The sequence below is a fragment of the Macaca thibetana genome, chromosome 5 (genome assembly GCF_024542745.1).
Source record: "Macaca thibetana thibetana isolate TM-01 chromosome 5, ASM2454274v1, whole genome shotgun sequence".
NCBI lineage: Eukaryota > Metazoa > Chordata > Mammalia > Primates > Cercopithecidae > Macaca > Macaca thibetana.
In genome coordinates, this window is record NC_065582.1 from 85,823,897 (window position 1) to 85,846,766 (window position 22,870).

A 22,870-nucleotide genomic window follows, 5' to 3' on the forward strand; every position below is an offset into this window, starting at 1 on the left:
TATAAAGGGAGATGGATGGGGAGGGGCACATAGGCAGATTCAAAAGTACTGTTAATATGCGATTTCTTAAGATGTTGGCAGTTACCCAGTTGTTCATCTTACTGATACTCTACAGATTAAACATGATTATAAATATTTGCATTTTCATTAGTATTTATTTTTACAAATTATTTTAGATTTTGTCAAAACCTCCATGTGACAACTTATTGATAATAACTAGTATTCCTGGTTTATTTCAGTTACCATCATTGTTCTTCTGTGGGCTGTAGTTTGGTCAATTACTGGCAGTGAATGTCTTCCTGGAGGAAACCTATTTGGAATTATAATCCTATTCTATTGTGCCATCATTGGAGGTAAACTTTTGGGACTTATTAAGTTACCTACATTGCCTCCACTGCCTTCTCTTCTTGGTAAGTGCTAAATGTTTCCTGTTTTCTCCAGAGTAAACCATATTTTAAAAATAATAGTTTGGAAAGCTTTGGGAAATAAAGGAATAAAATATTTCTGTATTTGCCATGCTGGAGCCAAAAGCCAATTGTTAAATTTTGAGGAGTCCTGTGATCCAGTTGTTAAACATGGCAGTTTAAAAAATTAAATTATCGTGGCCCAGGTGCTGTGGCTCACACCTGTAATCCCAGCACTTTGGGAGGCCAAGGTAGGCAGATTGCTTGAGCTTTGGAGTTTGAGACCAGCCAGGGCAAACGTGGTGAAACCCTGTCTCTACAAAAAAATACAAAAATTAGCTGGGCATGGTGACGTGCACCTGTAGTTCCAACTACTCAGGAGGCTGAGGTGGGAGGATTGATTGAACCTAGGAGGTCGAGGCTGCCATGATTGCACCATTACACTCCAATCTGGACAACAGAAAGAGACCTTGTCTCAAAAAAATAAATATATATATATATATATATATGTGTGTGTGTGTGTGTCTGTGTCTGTGTGTGTGTATATATATATCTGTATATACATACACACTTAAAATTAAATAACTGACATTAAAAACAAGCATTCAGTGCTCAACCCTGAAGACTTCCTAATGTTTTACTCTATTTCCCCTCACCTATGCTCTTGAGATTATGGAAATACTACATAATGATGTACCACTGCCACCTCTTCCCAACTCCAGTTACAGTGACATCATGTTGTAGCTTAAAATCGGCCATGGTAGAAGTATCTGTAACAACAACAACAAAAAAAAAATCAGGAAATGCTACAAATCAAGGTTTGTCAAAGTATAAGTCACTTATGTCATTGACAGAGTGAAGTTCTGACATGTATTTTTATTGTTTCATTTTCATCGTATTCATTAATATAAGCAAAAATATCAACCAGCATTCACGGTGACACTGCACTTGCTCATTCATGATATGTGACTTCTTTGCTGAATCAGATAGTATGCAACCATTTATTTGTAGTCTGATTCTGTCAAATCTTGGTAGAACTACAGCCATACTTTGTTATGGACACAGAATTTTGACAAACAGCAGTGAAAACATTCTGTGAGAATAAATTGGCTATATAGAATTTACAGTGAAGATGGCTGTATATTTGTAAAGTGTGTGCTGCACATCCTTTATATCAGTAAAATTTAATAATGTATGTGCCTATATAAAATGCATACTTTTTTGGCAAGCCACTTGTTAAGCATTTACCAGCACACCAGAGGGTATATTTAACATATAATATTGGCCGAGCATGATGGCTTATGCCTGTAATCCCAGCACTTTGGGAGGCCAAAGCGGGCAGATCACCTGAGGTCAGGAGTTCAAGACCAGCCTAGCCAACATGGTGAAACTCCATCTCTATTAAAATTTAAAAAAATTAGCTTGGTGTGGTGGCGGGTGCCTGTAACCTCAGCTACTTGGGAGGCTGAGGCAGGAGAATCACTTAAACCTGGGAGGTGGAGGTTGCAGTGAGCCGAGATCGTGCCACTACACTCTAGCCTGGGTGACAAGAGTGAGACTCCATCTCAAAAAATATAAAAATGAAATAAAATACCATGATTCTTAAAGACATAGCTGAAAATACTCTTCCAGAGGCAATGAGAACTGCCCAAACAAGACACATATACAAATTAGTCTTAAAACTAGATGTGATACCTTTAATGTGTCTTCAAAGAATTCTGCATTATAAAATTTGTTTACCACAGAGGCATTTTGTGTTCATTTCTAACAGATTTATTAATCGCCCAGTTTTAGTAAAAAACAACCTACCTTTCATACTTGCATATATATTTGCACACATTTCCTGAACTTTTTTTTTTTTTTTTTCTGTTAGCTGTATGAGTAAGAACAATCAGGATTCGCTAACATACACCAAAGTTATCTGCTTTTGAACTTGTGGTCAGTAGTTAAATTTAAATATAAAAAGAAGTAGAATTATTTATCTCTTACTATGCCCCATTTCTCAATGTATTTCTAATTTTAGGTAAAACTAAAGGTATTCCACTTAATTCATATTATTTCTCATAGGTGCTTTTTGTTCTCTAATGTTATTAATTGAATTATTGTTAAAATGAATTGTTTCTAAATATGCCTATATGCTAGGATAAAGGGTTGGCAGACTACTTCTCTTTATAAATTAATATTAATTGGAGCCCACTCACGTATATTTGTTTGCATATTGTCTATGTCTGCTTTGCATTATACTGGCAGAGTTGTGAAGTTCTAACAGAGACTTTATGGCCCACAAAGCCTAAGATACTCATTGGCCCTTTACAGAACATTTTTGCTGACCCTTGTATCAAAATTAGTGACTCTCAAACTTCACTGTACAAAGGATGACCTTGGAATTTGTTAAAATACAAATTCTAATTAAGTAGGTCTTCATGGCCTGAGATTCTGCATTTCTAAGCTCTAAGATCACATTTTATGTAGCAAGATCATTCATTCTAGAACTTGGCTGCTCATAAGAATCTCTCGTTCGTTGTTTTGTTCTGTTTTGTTTTTGAGGCAGGGTCTCATTTGCCCAGGGTGGAGCGCAGTTGCACAATCATGGCTCACTGCATCCTCAACCTCCTGGGCCCAAACAATCTTCGTGCCTCAGCCTGCCCAGTAGCTGGGACTACAGGCACATGCCCCTACACCGTTTTGGTTTTTGTAGAGATGGGGTCTCACTTTGTTGCTCAGCAGGTCTTGAACTCCTGGGCTCAAGCAATTCTCGTATCTTGGCCTCCTAAAGTGCTGGGATTACAGGTGTGAGCCACCATGCCAGGCCAGGAATCACCTGTCTTTAAAAAGCTGATGCTTTGAGAGGTCGAGGCAGGTGGATCATAAGGTCAGGAGATCAAGACTATCCTGCCCAACATGGTGAAACCCCGTCTCTACTAAAAATACAAAAAAATTAGCCAGGCATGGTTGGCATACACCTGTAGCCCCAGCTACTCAAGGGGCTGAGGCAGGAGAATCGCTTGAACCCAGAAGGCAGAGGTTGCAGTGAGCTGAAATTGCGCCACTGCACTCCAGCCTGGCGACAGAGCGAGACTCCTTCTCAAAAAATAAAAATATAAAAAAAATAAATTAAAGCTGATGCCTAGATCTTACCCCAGAGATTCTGAATTAATTGAAATGGAATATGGTATGGCCTGGACATCAGAAGTTTTAAAAAGCCCTCCAGATGATTCTAATATACAACCTATGTTGAAGACTGTTGTTCTAGACACATGAAAATGCCCATTACACCCATTTGTCTTTTTTTCACTCCATGCCTATTGCAAAAACAAAATATACCATGTTGCAAAAAGATGGAAAGTATTGGGATTTGTGATAAAATGAAATCTCCTAAGGTAACTGAAATCATTCTCAAAAATTACATACATATTTCAACATTCTTTTTTATAGTTGTATACTTGCATAGAGGAAGAAAGTTTACTGCTTCTTATTATATTAAGGCCAGTATCCAAAACTGAAGCATTATCTGAATCCATAAAGGAAACTTATTAAGACAAAATATATGTGATGGTTGCCTGTTATATTTTTAAGAGTTTAACTGAAGTGATTGCCAGGGACGCGAGTATGAGTGAGCATTTTTGATTCCTGAAATGAATTTGAAAATGGCTTCCCTTTGGAAGAGAAGGCAAATCATTATTGAAAACATTTCCATAACACAAATTATAAAAATATAAACTTGGGAGTAGATGAAATGAGATTAGCCATATGTTGATAATTTTCATAATACAAAATGTTAAGAGAACAACACTCTTATATCCAGGAAGACGTTCTTTCCTCCATGATCAAGGGAGGCCCTACAGGCACGAGTGGGGACACGTGCCAAATCAAAATCAGGTGGTCACATTACATCAACCAAACCACTAGCAAAGGAAACAGTGTCCCAGGGAAGCTGTTCTCACAGTCATTTCAGGAATGAAAAGTGCTCTCTCAGGCCAAGAGAGAGCAGTGGCTCATACCTGTAATCCCAGCATCTTGGGAGTCTAAGGTGGGTGAATTGCTTGAGCCCAGGAGTTTGAGACCAACCTGGGCAATGTGTCAAGACCCTGTCTCAAAAAAAAAAAAAAAAAAAAAAAAATGCCCCCTCATATCCCCCAAAACAAAAAACCTCTTAACGTAGTTTTGAGTTCTTCTTAGGATACTCCATTTTATTTCAGGTCATTGAATGCCATAATTAATTTAGGAGTGGTTTGGACACATATTTTAAATTTCATTAAAGAGCTATTGTCATGATAATGGAATGTAAGCATTAGTGCAGTATTTTTGGCTGGTAAATCATCAATATGTATAAAAATTATATACACCTATACCATAGGGCCTAACATTTCCACTGCTAGGAATTATAATATGAATATAGTTAATGCAAACCTACAAATATATAAGCTCCATATGGACAAGGACCACATTAGTCTAGCTCAGGGGTCCCCAAGCCCCGGGCCATGGCAGGAGGTGAGCAATCATTACTGCCTGAGCTCTGCCTCCTGTCAGATCAGCAGCGACATTAGATTCTCATAGGAGCATGAGTTCTGTTGGGAACTGCACATGCAAGGAATCTAGGTTGCGTGCTCCTTATGAGAATCTAATTAATGCCTGATGATCTGAGGTGGGAAGCTTCATCCCGAAACCATTCCCCCTGCCATCCATGGAAAAACCGTCTTCCACGACACCAGTCCCTGGTGCCAAAAAGGCTGGGGACTGCTGGTCTAGCTCACCTCTTTGTTACTAGGATCTCATACAGGGCTAGCATGTAGCAGGCACTTAAATACTTGACATATGAATTGTGCTCATTTCAGCACTGTTTATAATGAGAAACCTGAAAAATTTCTTAAAATCTATTATTAGTGGTCCAAAAATTATGGAACTTCCAAACAGTGAGATACTATTCCAGCTATTAAAAGGGAATAAAGCAAATATATATGTGCTTCAGTGGGAAAATGTCCAGGATATATTATTAAATGGGAAAAAACCCAAGCCGTACAGCAGTGTATCAGTGTCCTATTTGTGTCCAGCACAAAAGAGCTTATACACACAGAAATATGCTTGAATAGGTACAGAAACTTTCTGGAAGGGCACAGAAGATCCTCAACAGTGAAAACCATTCAGGAATGAAGATGGAAAGTTGCAGCTGGGGTACAATATATACTTGTCACTTTACCTTTTTGTCAGCAATGTCTTAATTTTACCATGTGCATATATAACTCATCATTACTTCTTCCAAAAGCCAAGCCTGTTGATACTGTTGCCCAATAAACATTCCAGAAAGACCATCGCCACAGCACTCAGAACTTAGAGCCTTTCCCGTAGATAAATGGCAGTGATGAGAGACACCTGGAGTGATGCTTTCATGTGCAGCAGGTTGTCTCTCTTCTCCCATCTTGCATCACAAAATATCCTAACTTCAGTAAATTTATTTAGTTGTTTGAAGTATGGTGCTTATAGGGACGAGGTGAGAAGAGGGCACTGCTGGAGAAGCATGGAGGGAAGAGGCTCACAGTCTCTCACAGAAACCTTTCCCTTTGTGTGGGCATGTGATATCAATGAAGGCAGAATTCCCTCACTCACTACCCAGCTTCGTCAGTTACACTCAACTTCTTGCAGTTTCCAGAATGAGTCACTTTTTCTTTTACCTTTGAATAAACTACTGTCTTTTCCAGAAACTTCTCAACTCCCCCAGCCATTTCTTCATCCTCTTTCCCCTTCTCTAAATCCCCCTTCCTGCCTCAGCTCATGTAACATCCCCCTCATGCTTTCATAAAATTGGTATTGTCCGTTTGTCTTGTTCCCTAGAGGCTGAAAGCTTGTTGAAAAGTAGTTCATTATTATATGCGTGATGCATACTCTAGCGTCTAAACTACTGAAGGCATTTAGTAGAGTTGAATGACTGAGTGAAAGAAGAGTCACCGGCTGACATGACAGGGCAATGTTCATTTCATCATAATTGACATCTAAAACCTTCGCAAAGTAGATTATGTGTCTCTTATGAAATTATCTAATCTGAAGGTAAAATAGAATCCATATAGGTATTTATTGATATTTCAAGTAATCTGACATAGCAAATAATTTCAGGGACTGTTTGCTGTTTGCACGCAAAGGACTGACTGAGCTGGCATTGTGTTAAAACATTTTATATGTAGAATTTGATCATACTCTCTATCCAAATGCTGCATCTTGTCTCCCTTTTAAGTTCAGTTATTTTAGGAATATTAATTATTATAAATTATCTTTTTATGTGCACATTATTTTCTTAGCTGCTTTAATTATACTAATTTTTTAACTAAAAGCTTAACTTAATTTCTTCCAAGTTAAACTAAAAGTTTAACTTCATTTCTTCTAAGCATGAGTGAAGTGGTTCCTGGGATTATAGAGTAGTCTCTATAAAATTAAAGTTAACTAAAAATATTTTCTGTATTTGAAAACTAACTAGATATGTTTGATTTCTTCATTCAAGGCATGCTGCTTGCAGGGTTTCTCATCAGAAATATCCCAGTCGTCAACGATAATGTACAGATCAAGCACAAGTGGTCTTCCTCTTTGAGAAGCATAGCCCTGTCTATCATCCTGGTTCGTGCTGGCCTTGGTCTGGATTCAAAGGTATGATGTGTAAATTTCTCATTATTAAATAGGAATTTTGTTTCTTCAATACTTCAAGTATCTAATAGAATCGCTAAGCATTAGGAAATGGGTGTGGACACTTTGCATGACATTCTTGAGAATAGAATAGAATTTATTTCATGGAGGATTGTTTTGCAAGTAGGACCTTGTGCTTTGCAATAACTCAAAAGATGGTCTCATTTTCTTCCTTTTTTTTTTGAGACGGAGTCTCACTCCGTCACCCAGGCTGGAGTACAGTGGCTTAATCTCAGCTCACTGCAACCTCCGCCTCCCAGGTTCAAGTGATTCTCCTGCCTCAGCCTCCCAAACAGGTGGGATTATGGACATGCACTACCACATCCGGCTAATTTTTGTATTTTTAGTAGAGACGGGATTTTGCCACGTTGGCCAGGCTGGTCTCAAACTCCTGACCTCAGGTGATCCGCCTGCCTCCACCTCCCAAAATGCTGGGATTACAGGCGTGAGCCACTGCACCTGGCCGATCTCATTCTCTTTCTTGGGGAAAGGTAGAGTCTGTCTATGGGGCCAGCACCAAGAATAAAGGCCCCACTTTTCTCTGACATAGATATAGACCATGGTTATAAATAATGCTCATAGTGGAGAAAATAACATATTTTTGGTTTGCGAAGCCCTATGCAAGTGTTCAGGGCTAACTATACTAGCTCAGGAAACTGCCTAATATATAGAATGAGTCTCAAGTATGCCTTTCTAATGCTTTTTTTTTTTTTTATGTGTGTTTTTTAGTACAGGAATGAATTTTCTTGGGGTATTAGGCTCTTCACTTTAGTCTCATTCTGGAACCACAGATTATAAATAAAAATAATGTGAAATTAGCTAGAGATTATGAACACAGATGCTGAAAGCAGCCTGCCTGGGTTCAAACCTGACCCCATCACTCACCAGTTTCATGATCTTGGGCGGATGACTTTAGCCTGTGTCTTTTCAGATGAGGACATCTAAAAAAATGGGGATAATAGTATTACCTATCTTAAAAGGTTGCAGTGAGGACTAAATAAGCTGTCTGTAAACACTTGGAGTACTAAAATGTTTGTTAAATACAACTCATTACCTTGAAAACTCATGATGACCCAGACCTTGCCCATATACTGAAGAGAAAGCGTTGAAGGTCATCTTCTCTGCACATCTTCAGAGGATTATATTAGGATGTCTGCTTTTCTGTTTCAGGCCCTGAAGAAGTTAAAGGGCGTTTGTGTAAGACTGTCCATGGGTCCCTGTATTGTGGAGGCGTGTACATCTGCTCTTATGGCCCATTACCTGCTGGGTTTACCATGGCAATGGGGATTTATACTGGGGTAATGATTGTTTCTTTGTCATGGAAAATATGTAGGGACATTTAGGGCTTTCTCTGATTCCATACAAGAGAATGCATAATAGAATTTTCTTATAGATATCAGAAAATGCAACATAGATGTTATAGCATAATCTAAATATTCTAACTTCAGAATTTTCCACAGGTAACCTAATCAGTTCACAACAGGCTTTACTCTTGCACTCTAGAGACATAGGTTAAAATGTTATAAGCATGACATATTTGCTTGATAATTGATTAAGGCAAATTAAAAATAGGCAAAAGAACACTAAGAGTTCTGCACCTAAGGAGGGGCCAGAAGTTTATATGTTAGTAGGCGCTAACTCGTATAGTTAGCTCCTACTATTCAAACTGTTGAAGAAATCGTGGTCTTTTGCCTACACCTGATTCAATGCCTATTAAAAGAGATACCGGATTCCACCTAAAGTCTGCACAAAGGATAAAAAACACAGCAGCAGTGATCAACAGCTACTATTGTTTTCCTCCTGTCATCAGACTATTATGACTTGGCAGTTCTGCCATCTCTTCCTTCCACTGTCAGTTCTTCCAACGGTTAAGAGCCACACAAAGTAAATAAATAAGAAAGGACTTAGTAAGAATTTAGTGCTAATAAGTAGGCAAGAAGTAAGAAATTCTCCTCATGGTTAAGACTCTGGAACTCTCCTCTCTGGATTCAAATCCCAGCCTTGTGATTTTCCAGTGTGTGATCTTTAACAAGTATTTAATCTCTCTGTGCCTCAGTTTCCTCAATTATAAAATTAAAATAGATTGCATCTATCTTATAGGGTTGTTGTGAGGATTAAATTAGCCAATACGTGTAAAGTCCTCAAAATGTTATTTGGTACATAGTAAGTACTGTAAAATGCTTTCAGCTGTTACCACTGCTGTGGTTACTGGTATCAATATGACTGTCATATCGTTTTCTTCTAATATGTTGCCTTATTTGACATAGCAAGCCCTGATAGAAGGCCCAGCATCACTGGGTTCCAAATCAGAAAGTCCATGCATTGCTTTTCAAACCTCATAACATGAATTTTTTTGTTTAAAAAAAGCCAGCATCCTGGGGCCTACCCTCATTAGGCCTTCTATACCACTAGTAAGTATATATTTTTAGGCAACCTATGTAGTCTGAAGCAGGTTGTCTATGGCTACATTTTAAAAAACAGTGTTCTGTAGAAGTTTTACACATACATGTTTTTCTGGATTCATGCTTCTCTGCCATTTGAAAGACTATAGTTGTCCAAAGTATAACCCATAAAAAAATGGAGGGTATTATAATTTCAAAATAGTAATAAGTAAGATGTTATCATAAATATTTAAAGTGCTGTCTGCCTAGTTTTGTTTTAGGTGCTGTATCTCCAGCTGTCGTGGTGCCTTCAATGCTCCTTCTGCAGGGAGGAGGCTATGGTGTTGAGAAGGGTGTCCCGACCTTGCTCATGGCAGCTGGTAGCTTTGATGACATTCTGGCCATCACTGGCTTCAACACATGCTTGGGCATAGCCTTTTCCACAGGTAACCTAATCAGTTCACAACAGGCTTTACTCTTGCACTCTAGAGACATAGGTTAAAATGTTATAAGCATGACATATTTGCTTGATAATTGATTAAGGCAAATTAAAAATAGGCAAAAGAACACTAAGAGTTCTGCACCTAAGGTGGGGCCAGAAGCTGGCTATCTTTACTCTCTTCCTCCCTCTAGATAGAGACTGCTCAAGTAGCATGCAGTAGGTGCAGTACGGGGGGCAGGGGCGGGGTGGGGGGGCGGGGGTACAAGGTAGAAAAATTTAAAGAACAGTTTCTGCTTGAAGTGATCCAGGAACGTTCAGGCTTCACACAAAAAATGTGTGGAGACTTCACACAAAAGATGAGTAGGTTTTTCGAGGAGCACAAATGACAGAGAGCAGTCCAAGTGAAAGGAACAGCATGCCTTTAAAATAAGTACAATTTCTCTTCTCTCCTCTTCAGCTTTTTATGGTAATAACAGCAATGATTTTAATGGATGTCCTATTAATATTTAGTAAGTGTCTGAAATTGAGGCATTTTGTTTCAAGTATAATAAAAGAGGAACTTAAGTTATTTTTTCTCCCACTGTTGTTCAACACCTATATTAAACTGATGTGAACGGATACTACACTTGATCTTAGCCAAAAGGCCAAAAGCAGTTCAACACTTATTATCCTGTGGTACAGCACAAATTTAAGTTCATTTCTTAATCTTATGTTCAAAATTGGGAAATAAAATTTGCAACATTATATGATTGACAAAGTATAATTGTAATCTAAGTTTAGCTTTAGATTCTGTGGTGGGAACACATCTTCTTGGCAGGTTATACATTTTTGTTATCTCCCTATAGTTATCTTCCCATTCTATGATTGTGTATGATTTATGCCTGTTACCTAGAATCCCACCCTTTCTCATTGCTCCGGAGCCTGCCTTCCATTCATTCCCTGGTAAATTGATTTTCTCAAAACATTGTTTTCATTACATTTCTTTCTTGTTCAAGAACCCTTGAGGATGCGGATGCTCTGTTACCTATTAAGTCAAACTCATACTCCTATTTTTAATGCTACTACACATATCCAAATTTATGTTCTTACCGCTTTCCTGGTATACACCTTTAAAACAATTTTTCTCAGCCTTAGCATCACACTAGAATTACCTGGGCGGTTTTTAAAAATACTCTTATGTAGGTCCTATCTTAGACCAATTAAATCAGAACCTTTGGGAGTGGAAACCAGTGCAGCTTGGATTAGGAACCACAGCTTTAGAGCAACAGAGTTTGCATTAGAATCATGGTGATGGGAGGAGAAAGGACAGAGGCAGTCAGGTTTTCATAAGCTACAGCTCAAAGAACCTTCCTAGTGGACTCTGCTGTGTTTCCTCTCCCCGCCCCTCCCCCCCCACCCCACCAACTAAGTGTGGTCCTTAGACCTTTTGGATCTGAGCCCTGCCAGACTTACTGAATCAGATTTTTAGGGGTGGGGCCCAAGACTTTTTTTTTAACACCTCAATATACCAGAGACTAAAGCTAATTAGCTACTTTCTACACATTCATAGTAAATTATTACCACAATAGCTTAAGCATAATGCTACTATCACAGCTAGATGCTTTTAACAGTCATAGCATTACCTGGTAGAAAGCTATCCTTACTTCAGAGGTAATTTTATTTAGATAAGAAGGATGATTGCCATAATAACAACAGACCACAGAAACTAGTTAGTACATTTTTTCTTAGGACAGTCTGTGAAGAAGAGCTTAATGTGTGGAGAAGCTTTAATATAATTTTCTGCACAATGTGCTAACAAAAAAATTTTTTAAATTGAAGTTTCCTAAATCCTATATGCTATGGGGGAAAATGTAGGTTCTACTTACATGTTTAAGAATATGGAAAGCAGAAACTGTCTTTAAAATTTTTCTTCTTTGTAATTAGAGGCTTTATGTTGATGATTGTGGAATAAAACTTGTATTTGTTGGATTTAGAGCTCTTAAGTTTTTTAAAATGTATTTTTCAGGCTCCACTGTCTTTAACGTCCTCAGAGGAGTTTTGGAGGTGGTAATTGGTGTGGCAACTGGATCTGTTCTTGGATTTTTCATTCAGTACTTTCCAAGCCGTGACCAGGTGAAAAAATAATATGTGGGAAAGTTGTGCTCTTAAATATCATTGGGAAAACATTCTAGAACACTTCCTTCAAAGACAGATGTGAAGGGCATGTTTGTGCAAGTGGTCCCTCATTTTAAAATTGCTTAGTGCCATCCATGAGATTTATGAAGTGGGCTCAATACGGAAGATTTTAATGCAGTCCTGTAATGGGTTTCTATTTTATATTCTGTACATTTCAAATTTCATTGTAAAACAAATATCAGTTCCAAAGTAATAGGATATGCAAGTTTTTTAAATGTTCATAATACTCAACTAAACCCAGATGTGTAGTAGCTTTTTTGTACCCTTTTTTAGTATCAAAATACCTTAGATTCTAGCCAGGCCTGGTAGTCCCAGCTACTCAGGAGGCTGAGGCAAAAGGATCCCTCTGGGAGTTTGAGTCCAGTCTGGCAACATAGCAAGAGCCCATATCTAGTACATACATGCATACACACATACATAAATCAGTCAGTCATCATCTAGTGCCACTTTGTTCAGTACAGTAGCCACTAGCTACACGTGACTATAGCAGATACAGAACATTTCCATCATCACTAAACATTCTGTTGGAAAGCACTGCTCTACTACAACCCACAAAATAGTTCATAAAGAGATTTCTATTACTATGACCATTTTACTGATAAGGAAATTGAGGCTTAGGCAGGATAAGTGACTTGAACAAAGTCACATAGCTAGAAAGCAGTGGAACTGGGAATGAACTCAGGTAATTCACCTTCAGAGCTTGCATGCTTTGCCAAGTCAAGCACTTTTAAAGACCTACTTTCTAAAGTGATCAAGAAGTTTAAAAGCCTGGACAGGGAAAAGTAAAGGGAAAAAGGTACACAATTCTTAGACTTTAAAACAACAGCAACAAAAACTACTGTCAGTCTAGAACCTCTTAAAGCTTCCTGGTTTTCAAAGATTTAGAAAGAAAAACCAAGGGGGCGTCAAATTTAAAACAGTAAACATAGAACCTGAAAATAATAGAGATATATATTTAACCTTCACACAAATCCTATGATGTAAATGCTTTCAGGAAACAAAGCTTGGAGAGGTTAAGTAATGTGACCACTACATACGCCAACAATGTATAAAATATATAAGTTTAACCTTGGTCTGTCCAGCTCCAAAGCTCATGTACTTTTTTTTCTGCTACTTCATTAAGTCCTGTTAAATTCTGCATTGACAACTGCAGAGGAAAAGAACTGGTGTTCCTTAAAGAAGAGTTCACCTTTGCAGTGTGCTAACTCTGCTTTTGTTGAAGAAAAGAAAGTAAATGTTATGTAGTGCACTTGTTTTGTCTATTTATATAGACATTTTAATTTTTATTTTCTTTCTAAATCCTAGATATGGAAAAAAATCAATCGTTAAAAATCAGGGATTTGAAATAATGGAGCAAATGAATTTTTTTCTTCTAAAGGACAAACTTGTGTGTAAGAGAACATTCCTTGTGCTGGGGTTGTCTGTGCTAGCTGTGTTCAGCAGTGTGCATTTTGGTTTCCCTGGATCAGGAGGACTGTGCACGTTGGTCATGGCTTTCCTTGCAGGCATGGGATGGACCAGCGAAAAGGTGAATTTAATTTTAAGTTTTTCTGCTCATGACTCTTTTCTAATGAGATTAAGTTTGCTTTCCAGATACTTTCTTAGTATCAAATTAATAAAATATTTCATTATAAAAGCTGTATTATATGCATATGCAAATGTACACCCAATGTTCATCTTTTTTTTCTCCTTACACATTAATCTATAACTTGATGCCTTTACTTAAAATATATCACAGTCATACTACCGTAATGCCTTCCTTATTCTTTGTAATGGCTACAGAGTATTGCATTTTATAGATATTTACGTTGTTTCTAGTTTTCTGCCAAGATAAACAGTGCTTCAATAATATATCCTTACATACCATATTTCATAAACTCTGAGTCTGTCAATTGTAAAAAACACAATTATTTCATATGCCATCAAGAAAGAAAAAAATTAGTGCCAATTAAACTATAACATAACATTCTAATTTCAGAAATGTTAAAATATAAAAATATGTATCTTAAAATCAACAAAATATAGTATATATTTTAGTTTATACAATAAATTTCTAGAAATAAGATTGCTCTAGGAAAGAGGACTCATATTTATTCTTTTGATAATGTCAATTTGACCTTTTAAAAGACTGTACCAATTTATATTTTTACCAGTATTATGTGAGAGGATCTGTTTTTCTGATCTGAGTATAAGTCTTTGAGATATTTGCTGATATGAATTAAAAATATATCTCATTATTATTCTGATTTTCATTTCTTTATGGGCAATGCTAATCATGTTTTCATATGATTACTACCCAGTTTGTTCAAAAGCCTTTGCCATTTTTATAAGGTTGCTTTGGTTTTTCATACTGATTTTCAAGATTAAGAATGTTCATTTCGTTTATATGTATTATGGAAATTCACTGATTGTCATTTATTTATTTTAATTTCCAGATGCATTTTTGTAGATTTCAACCTGATAGGATCGTATGCTATTCTGCTTAACAAAGATGTTGGTGACCTAAAATAAATGCAGCTGTATCATTTTGAGATAATCTTATAAAGCCTGAAGACAGCTGTTCAAAATAATTAAACTTAAATAATTAAAATAATGCCATATGAAAAATATGGAAACGTTATAAATTTTGAAATGAGATATATAATCATAACTCAATTAAGTGGATCTCTGTGGGGATCTTCCATAGATAACATTCATTTTGGGTAAATAACATTCATTCTCATAACAGTGTAACAGAAATGCTTTCTGTCACCACCTCTTTAAAAATCTTTGCAAATTGAAAGCAACTCATTATATTATATTGTCATGGGGTAAAAAGATAAAAAGGAATTAATAAATTTTTATTGCTACTCTGTGTGGCTCTGTATGAGGCACTAAGTGGATGTGGTCATTTATTTTCACAAAAATACCTTTGAAAAAGTATTATGATTTCTACTTTATAAAAGCTATAAAGTAGAAAGACTTAAATAATATGTCCAAGGTCACAAAATTAGAAAATGGCACTGAGATTTAGGCTCAGATTTATTTGACTCCAAGGTGACTTATACTATGCTGTAGTACAACTGTAGCATTATTGTACATGACACAATTTTATATTTTGACATCTGTTTGAGTAACACCATGTGTATTAAAACATAATTCTAAACTTTTACAGTTTAAAATTTAGTTTCTAAATTCATAAATGATAGGATAAAAAGAGTAAACAATGAGAAGGAGCAATATCATTGAAACAGAGCATAAAAAAGTAGTTTTAGCAACAGGGAAATCAAGGAGAGACTGATACCTCCAGCAAGTGGGCACTGGATAAGAGCACAGAAAGAAAAAGGAGGGAAAGGGAAACTAATCACTTCCAATTACACTGTATTCAGAGAAACTGTAATGTGGTTATCTGAAATGATTCTTACAAACCAAACCATTGTTCCCTTTGTTTACATTTCCTGTAGCCCTGCTACATAGAATGTCAATGTAACCCCACAACCAGAAAGATAACTATTAACATTTTTTTAAATATTCACCTCTAGTAACTCTCCTTTTGTGAATCTCTTTATCTACACACATGGATGCACCATAGTTGTTTTTTTTTTTTTTTAGCCCATTCCTTTATATATAGTTATAAGGTTATTTCCAATCTCTGCTACTTTAAATTGTGCTGAAATGATCAGAAATTGATCACTTCCTTAAGGAATATTCCTAACAGTAAAATTTGGGGGTCAAATAATGTGAACATTTTGAGATTTTTGACACATATTACCAAACTGCTTTCTAGAGTTCTATCCATTTACTTTTCTTCCAGTAAAATATGAAGTACCTGGCTCATTACAACTTCACTTTAGAATAGTTTTCTCAAACTTTAGCAGAATTACCTAGAAGGATTGTTAAATTAGAGTTCTGGGCCCTACTGCAAATTTCTGATTTTAGACCGTGGTGGAGCTTGAGAATTTGTACTTCTAATTAATTTCCAGATGAGACTGATGCTGCCAGTCTAGGGACTACACTGTGAACCACTGGCTTAAAATATTATTCCTTTTAGGCCAGGCGCGGTGGCTCAAGCCTGTAATACCAGCACTTTGGGAGGCCGAGACAGGCGGATCATGAGGTCAGGAGATCAAGACCATCCTGGCTAACACGGTGACACCCGGTCTCTACTAAAAAATACAAAAAAAACTAGCCAGGCGAAGTGGCGGGCGCCTGTAGTCCCAGCTACTCGGGAGGCTGAGGCACGAGAATGGCATGAACCTGGGAGGCGGAGCTTGCAGTGAGCCGAGATCCGGCCACTGCACTCCAGCCTGGGCGACAGAGCGTGACTCCGTCTCAAAAAAAAAAAAAATTACTCCTTTTAATCTTTAGCCACACTAATAGGTAAAAAGTTGCATCTTGTTTATTTTGTGTTTCTTTAACAGTGAAATTGAACAGTTTTTCACATATTTAGCCACTTGTATTTTTTTCCTTTTTCTTTGATAGGTCTTTTGTTCATTGTCTTCCAAAGCATAATGTGTGTTGATTATCCATCTGTAAGATACACCCCCAATACACACATCTATATAAGTGATGACACAGTCTTCATTACTCTGGGCTTATCTTTTATACAAAGCATATTCAATGACTCCATTTTCTTTATAGGCAAATTCATTTTAGTTTTGTTTTGTTTTGTTTTGTTTTGTTTTGTTTTTTGAGACGGAGTCTCGCTCTGCCGCCCAGGCTGGAGTGCAGTGGCCGGATCTCAGCTCACTGCAAGCTTCGCCCCCCGGGTTCACGCCATTCTCCTGCCTCAGCCTCCCGAGTAGTTGGGACTACAGGCGCCCGCCACCGCGCCCGGCTAGTTTTTTTTTTTTTTTTTTTTTTTTTTTTTTTTTTTGTATTTTTTAGTAGAGACGGGGTTTCACCGTGTTAGCCAGGATGGTCTCGATCTCCTGACCTCGTGATCCGCCCGTCTCGGCCTCCCAAAGTGCTGGGATTACAGGCTTGAGCCACCGCGCCCGGCCCATTTTAGTTTTGACATTATGAAAAACCCACAAGAAGATACGTTGTAACTTTTCTGTGTTTTTCTGTGTTTTGCAATATATAAGCCCATGTCTGATATTCAACTAAAGTGTTATAATCAAAATATAAATTGTGGCCTTTGTCTGTACTTTAGAAATAAAAAATAATTTGATACAGAAATCTTTTTAGTCCTTCTACTTTCATTACTATTCTGAGTGTATGAAACATATTCGAGGACTTCTGTTAAACGATTAGTCCTAGCAACAAAAGTCTAAGTAATCTTTGTACCTTTTTATATTGTTCACTTTTAACACTTAGATATTTTACATTTTAATGTAGTCAGATCTATCAGTCTCTTATAATAGTTTTAATTTTTTTGAAGAGCTCTTTGTTAGTGAAATGTATGTTATTTATTCTTAACAATAATCTTGAAAGGTAAATATTACAGCAACTTTTAAAATCAGGATACCAAGGCTTACAAATACTAAGTGTATTGTGAAGGTCAAAAATATTTGACCAGAGGACAAAAAGTAAGTGGCAGAGCCAGGATAAGAATATACCATTTGAGGCTGGATGCGGTGGCTCACACCTGTAATCCCAGCACTTGGGGAGACTGAGGCGGGCGGATTATGAGATCAGGAGCTCGAGACCAGCTTGGCCAACATAGTGAAACCCCATCTCTACTAAAAATACAAAAAATTAGCCGGGCATGGTGGTATGCGCCTGTAGTCCCAGCTACTCAGGTGACTGAGGCAGAGAATTGCTTGAACCTGGCAGGCAGAGGTTACAGTGAGCCGAGATCGTGCCATTGCACTCCAGCCTGGGTGACAGACCAAGCCTCCATCTCAAAAAAAAAAGAAAAAAGAAAAAAAGAATACACCATTTGAATATATCAAAATGGTTCCTCAAAGAAAGGAAGGAAAAGTAATGTTTATTGACTCTGTCATGTGGCAGGCACTCTCCATATCTTTTCTAATTTAGTACTCAGGAAAGTTCTTATTCCTGTAGGAACCAAACCAAAGTTCTGAGTTTGGATTCCTTTTCTTACCTTATTCTAAAGGATAGCATAGGGCCAAGAGCTCCGACTCCTCAGGCCAATCTCAACTCTACAGCTTTTACTAGGTGTGTCTGACCATGTACAAGTTATCTAACTTCCCAGTGATGATGACAAACAACTTCACTGATTGGAGGATTAGGTAAAATAACCTATACAAAGCACTAAGAAAAGTGCTTAATCATAGAATACATTCAGTAAATAATAACTCTTATTATTTTTATAGTTACCTCCAGAACAGCATGATATCATACTAAGAGCATAAGATTTAAAATATGGAGCTTGGGATGCCAATCCCAGTTCTACGACTTTCTAGCTGTATAATCCCAAGCAAGTCATTTGCCTTCTCAAATAGTTTTCTCAACTCTAAAGTGAATACAATAATCATCTAAAAAATTGCTGTAACTATTATGTGAGAAAATGAAAATGACACACTTGTCAGTTCTACAGTGCTGTAGCAATATTGTTGACAAAGAAGGTTGATATGACAAACTGCTGAATATATTAATAGTAAGTCCTCATTTTAGCACTGTCAATAGGTTCTCAGAAGCTGCAACTTGAAGTGAAAGGACAAATAACAAAACCAATTTTACCATAGGCCAATTGATATAAACAAGAGCTAAGTTCCTAAGGCATATTTCTGGTCACAAAAACATCACCAAACTTCTGAATAAAAAGCAAAACACTGTGAATATTAAACATTGAAATAATTGTGATCTACATATACATTTCAGAAAGGTTAATAAAAACAAGTAAGATAATAGGCCTGAGCCTATCCCAGAGGCTCAGGGCACAAGGCAGGCACCAACCCTACACAGGATGCCGTCCCATCACAGGGTGCATTCACACACACCCACACTCATTCATATAGGGACCATGTAGACACATGAGTTCACCTAATGAGAACATCTTTGGGATTTAGGAGGAAACCAAATTACAGAAAATGCTTTCAGATATGGGGAGAACATGAAGAATTGATTTTTTTTTCTCGTTATTGGAGAGAAACAATGTTGAAAGAAATGACATTATTTGAGGACCTGGTGTATATATTGCAGATCCTTAAATTGTGTAATTATAAGCATTGAAATGTCGTCCAAAAATATAGCTTCTTTTTAGTTATCAGAAAATCTGTTCTATGTAAATTCTTAGGCAGTATAACAGGTACTGCTCAATTGCCCTCCAAAAAAGCATTATCAATTTGCTGTCCTGTCAAGTGGTGAGTTTCCTTACAAAGTCAATGAATACTTTTCATTATTAAAACATTTTAGTATTTTTCCAACGTGGTGTTCCCCCTTGAGAAAAAAAAAAAAAAAAAGCATATCAATTTAATTTGTGTTTCATGATTACTCAGTTTTAGTGTCTTAGATTTTGTGACTATTTGTAGCTCTTCTTCTGTGAATTAGTTGTGCATATGTTTTGCCCATTTTTCTTTTTTTTTTTTTCTTTTCGGCTTTTATTTTAGTTTCAAGGGGTACATGTGCAGGTTTGTTACATGGATAAATGGTGTGTTGCAAGGGCTTGAAGTACAGATAATTTTGTCACCCAGGTAATCAGCATACTATTTGATAGGTACTTTTTCAATCCTCACCCTCCTGCCACCCTCCACTTTAAAATAGGCCCTAGTGTTTATCAGGCCCTTCTTTGTGTCCCTGTGGACTCATTGTTTAGCTCCAACTTATAAGTGATAACCGTGGTATTTGATTTTCTGTTCCTGCATTAATTAGCTTAGGATTATGGCCTCCAGCTCCATCGATGTCACTGCAAAGGACATGATTTCATTGTTTTTTTATGACTGCATGGTATTCCATGGTATATATGTACATAGTGTATATGAGTCCTTGCCACATTGCTTGTTCTTGTTGGCTTTGTGACATATCAGATGATTGTAAGGATGCAGCTTTATTTCTGGGTTCTCTAGCCTGTTCTTTTGGTCCATGTGTCTGTCTTAGGACCAGTACCATTACTGTTTTAGTTACTGTAGCCTTGTAATATAGTTTGAATTCAAGTAGTGTGATGCCTCCAGCTTTTTTCATTTTTTATATCTGCATAGTATTCAATGATGTATCTGTACCACATTTTATTTATCTGTCTACTGTTGATGGGCATGTAGGTTGATTCCATGTCTTTGCTATTGTGAATAGCACTTTAATGAACATACACGTGCATGTGTCTTAATGGTAGGATGATTTCTGTTCCTTTGGGTATATAGCCAATAATGGAATGGCTGTGTCAAATGGTCATTCTGTTTATTTGAGAAATCTCCAGACTGCTTTCCACACTGGCTGAACTAACTTACATTCCCACTAGCAGTGTATCAGCATTCCCTTTTCTCCACAACCTCACCATCATCTGTTATTTTTTTACTTAATAATAGCCATTCTGTTGGTGGAAGTGTAAATTAATTCAACCATTGTGGAAGACAGTGTGGTGATTCCTCAAACACCCAAAGACAGAAATGCATTTGACTCAGCAATCTTATTACGGGGTATATACCCAAAGGAATATAAATCATTCTATTATAACCACACAAGCATGAGTATGTTCATTGCAACACTATTCACAATAGCAAAGACATGAAATCAACATAAATGCCCATTAATGATACATTGAATAAAGAAAATGTGGTATATATACCCCATCGAATACTATGCAGCCATGAAAAAGAAGATCATGTCCTTTTCAGGGACATAGATGGAGTGGCTGGCCTTTATCCTTAGCAAACTAACACAGAAACAGAAAACCAAATAACACGTTTTCACTTATAAGTGGGAGCTAAATGATGAGAACACATTAACATGTAGAGGAGAGCAACACACACTGGGGCATATTGTAGGGTGGAGGGTGGGAGGAATAGGATCAGGAAAAATATAACTAATAGGCTTAATACCGGAATGATGAAATAATCTGTACAACAGATTCCCATGACACAAGTTTACCTATGTAACAAACCTGCACCTGTGTCCCTGAATTTGAAATAAATTTTGCAAAAAATTAAAAAGTATCAAAAGATGTACAGTTATGTTTCCTTTGACATTTGGTCACCCAGTTTACTTCCACAAGCTCAGATATTGTGGTTAATTTTAAATATTAAAAAAAAAAAATAGCCATCCTGACTGATGAGAGATGGTGTCTCATTTCGGTTTTGATTTGCATTTCCCCAGTGATTAGTGATGTTGAGCATTTTTATATGCTTGTTTGCTATATGTATGTCTCCTTTTGAGAAGTGTCTGTTCATGTGCTTTGCCCATTTTTTAATGGAGTTGTTTTTTGCTTGTTGATTTGTTTGAGTTTCTTAAACATTCTGGACATTAGACCGTTGTCAGATGCATGGTTTGAAGATATTTTCTCCTGTTCTAAAGGTTATCTGTTTACTCCATGGGTAGTATCTTCTGTTGTGCAGAGTTCTTTAGTTTAATAAGGTCCCACTTGTCATTTTTTATTTTGTCACAGTTGCTTTTGGAGTCTTCATCTTGAAGTCTTTGCCTGGGCCAGTGTCCAAAATGGTATTTCCTGGATCTTCTAGGGGCTTTGTAGTTTTCGGTTTTACACTTAAGTCTTTCATTCATCTTAAATTGATTTTTATATACGGTGTAAGGAAGGGGTCCAGCATCAATCTTCTGCATATGGTTAGCCAGTTATCCCAGCACATTTTATTGAATAGGGGGTCCTTTACCAGTTGCTTGTTTTTGTCAGCTTTATCAAAGATCACGTGGTTGTAGGTGTGCAGTTTTGTTTCTGGATTATCTAGCCTGTTCTATTGGTCTATGTGTCCATTTTTGTACTAGTACCATCTGTTTTAGTTACTGTAGCCTTGTGGTATAGTTTGAAGTTGGGTAGTGTGATGTCCCTGGATTTGCTCTTTTTGCTTAGTATTGCCTTGGCTATTCGTGCTCTTTTTTGATTCCAAATGAATTTTAGAATTTTTGTTTCTAATTCTGTGAAAAATGTCATTGGTTGTTTGATAGGAATATCATTGAATAGGTAAATAGCCTTGGACAATATGACCATTTTAACAATATTGATTCTTCCTATCCATGAGCATGGTATGTTTTCCCATTTGTGTCGTTTCTGATTTCTTTCGGCCGTGTTTTGTAATTCTCATTGCAGAGATATTTTACCTCCCTGGTTAGCTGTATTCCTAGATAGTTTGTTCTTCTTGTGGCGATTGTGAATGAGATCACGTTCTTGATTTGGCTCTCAGCTTGTATGTTATTGGTGTATACAAATACTGATTTTTGTGCATTGATTTTTTTTATCCTAAAACTTTGCTGAAGTTGTTTATAAGAGCTAGAAGCCTCTGGTCAGAGATTATGAAGTTTTCTAGGTATAGCATCTCTATATTATTCTTGATATAGTATTTCTGGGTATAGTATAATCTGTGAAGAGAAATAGTTTGACTTCCTCTCTTCCTAATTGGATGCCTTTTATTTCTTTCTCTTGCCTGATTGCTCTTGCTAGGACTTCCAGTACTCCGGTTAAATAGGAGTGGTGAAAGTGGGCATCCTTGTCTTATTCTGGTTCTCAAAAGGAATGCTTCCCCCTTTTGCCTATTCGGTATGATGATGTTGTCTCTGGGTTCATTGCCCATTTTTCTATTACGGTCTATGTCTTTTTTTATTGATTGGCTAATGTTTCTTATTCTGTTATACATGGTACAGATATTTTCTTCTAGTTTGCACTTTTTTGGTTTATGTCTTCTTTCTCCACAACACATTTTAATTTTACTCTAGTCAGTTGTGTCACTGTTTTCCTAGAGTGTTTCCCA

At 37.0% G+C, this 22,870-nt stretch overlaps 1 protein-coding gene and 1 pseudogene across 3 annotated transcripts in view; one reads left to right on the forward strand and one right to left on the reverse strand.

Annotated features, from left to right (window-relative positions):
• The window catches only part of SLC9B2 (solute carrier family 9 member B2), a 54,689-nt gene that overhangs the window by 24,039 nt on the left and 7,780 nt on the right, over positions 1 to 22,870 (forward strand). For all 3 annotated transcript variants that reach the window (XM_050791918.1, XM_050791916.1, XM_050791919.1), the window contains exons 4-9: positions 240 to 410; positions 6,895 to 7,037; positions 8,244 to 8,371; positions 9,725 to 9,900; positions 11,902 to 12,008; positions 13,450 to 13,599. In XM_050791918.1, coding sequence (XP_050647875.1) covers positions 240 to 410; positions 6,895 to 7,037; positions 8,244 to 8,371; positions 9,725 to 9,900; positions 11,902 to 12,008; positions 13,450 to 13,599 — 875 coding nt within the window. The remainder of the gene's footprint in view (positions 1 to 239; positions 411 to 6,894; positions 7,038 to 8,243; positions 8,372 to 9,724; positions 9,901 to 11,901; positions 12,009 to 13,449; positions 13,600 to 22,870) is intronic.
• On the reverse strand, positions 10,383 to 10,551 carry LOC126955913 (uncharacterized; annotated as a pseudogene).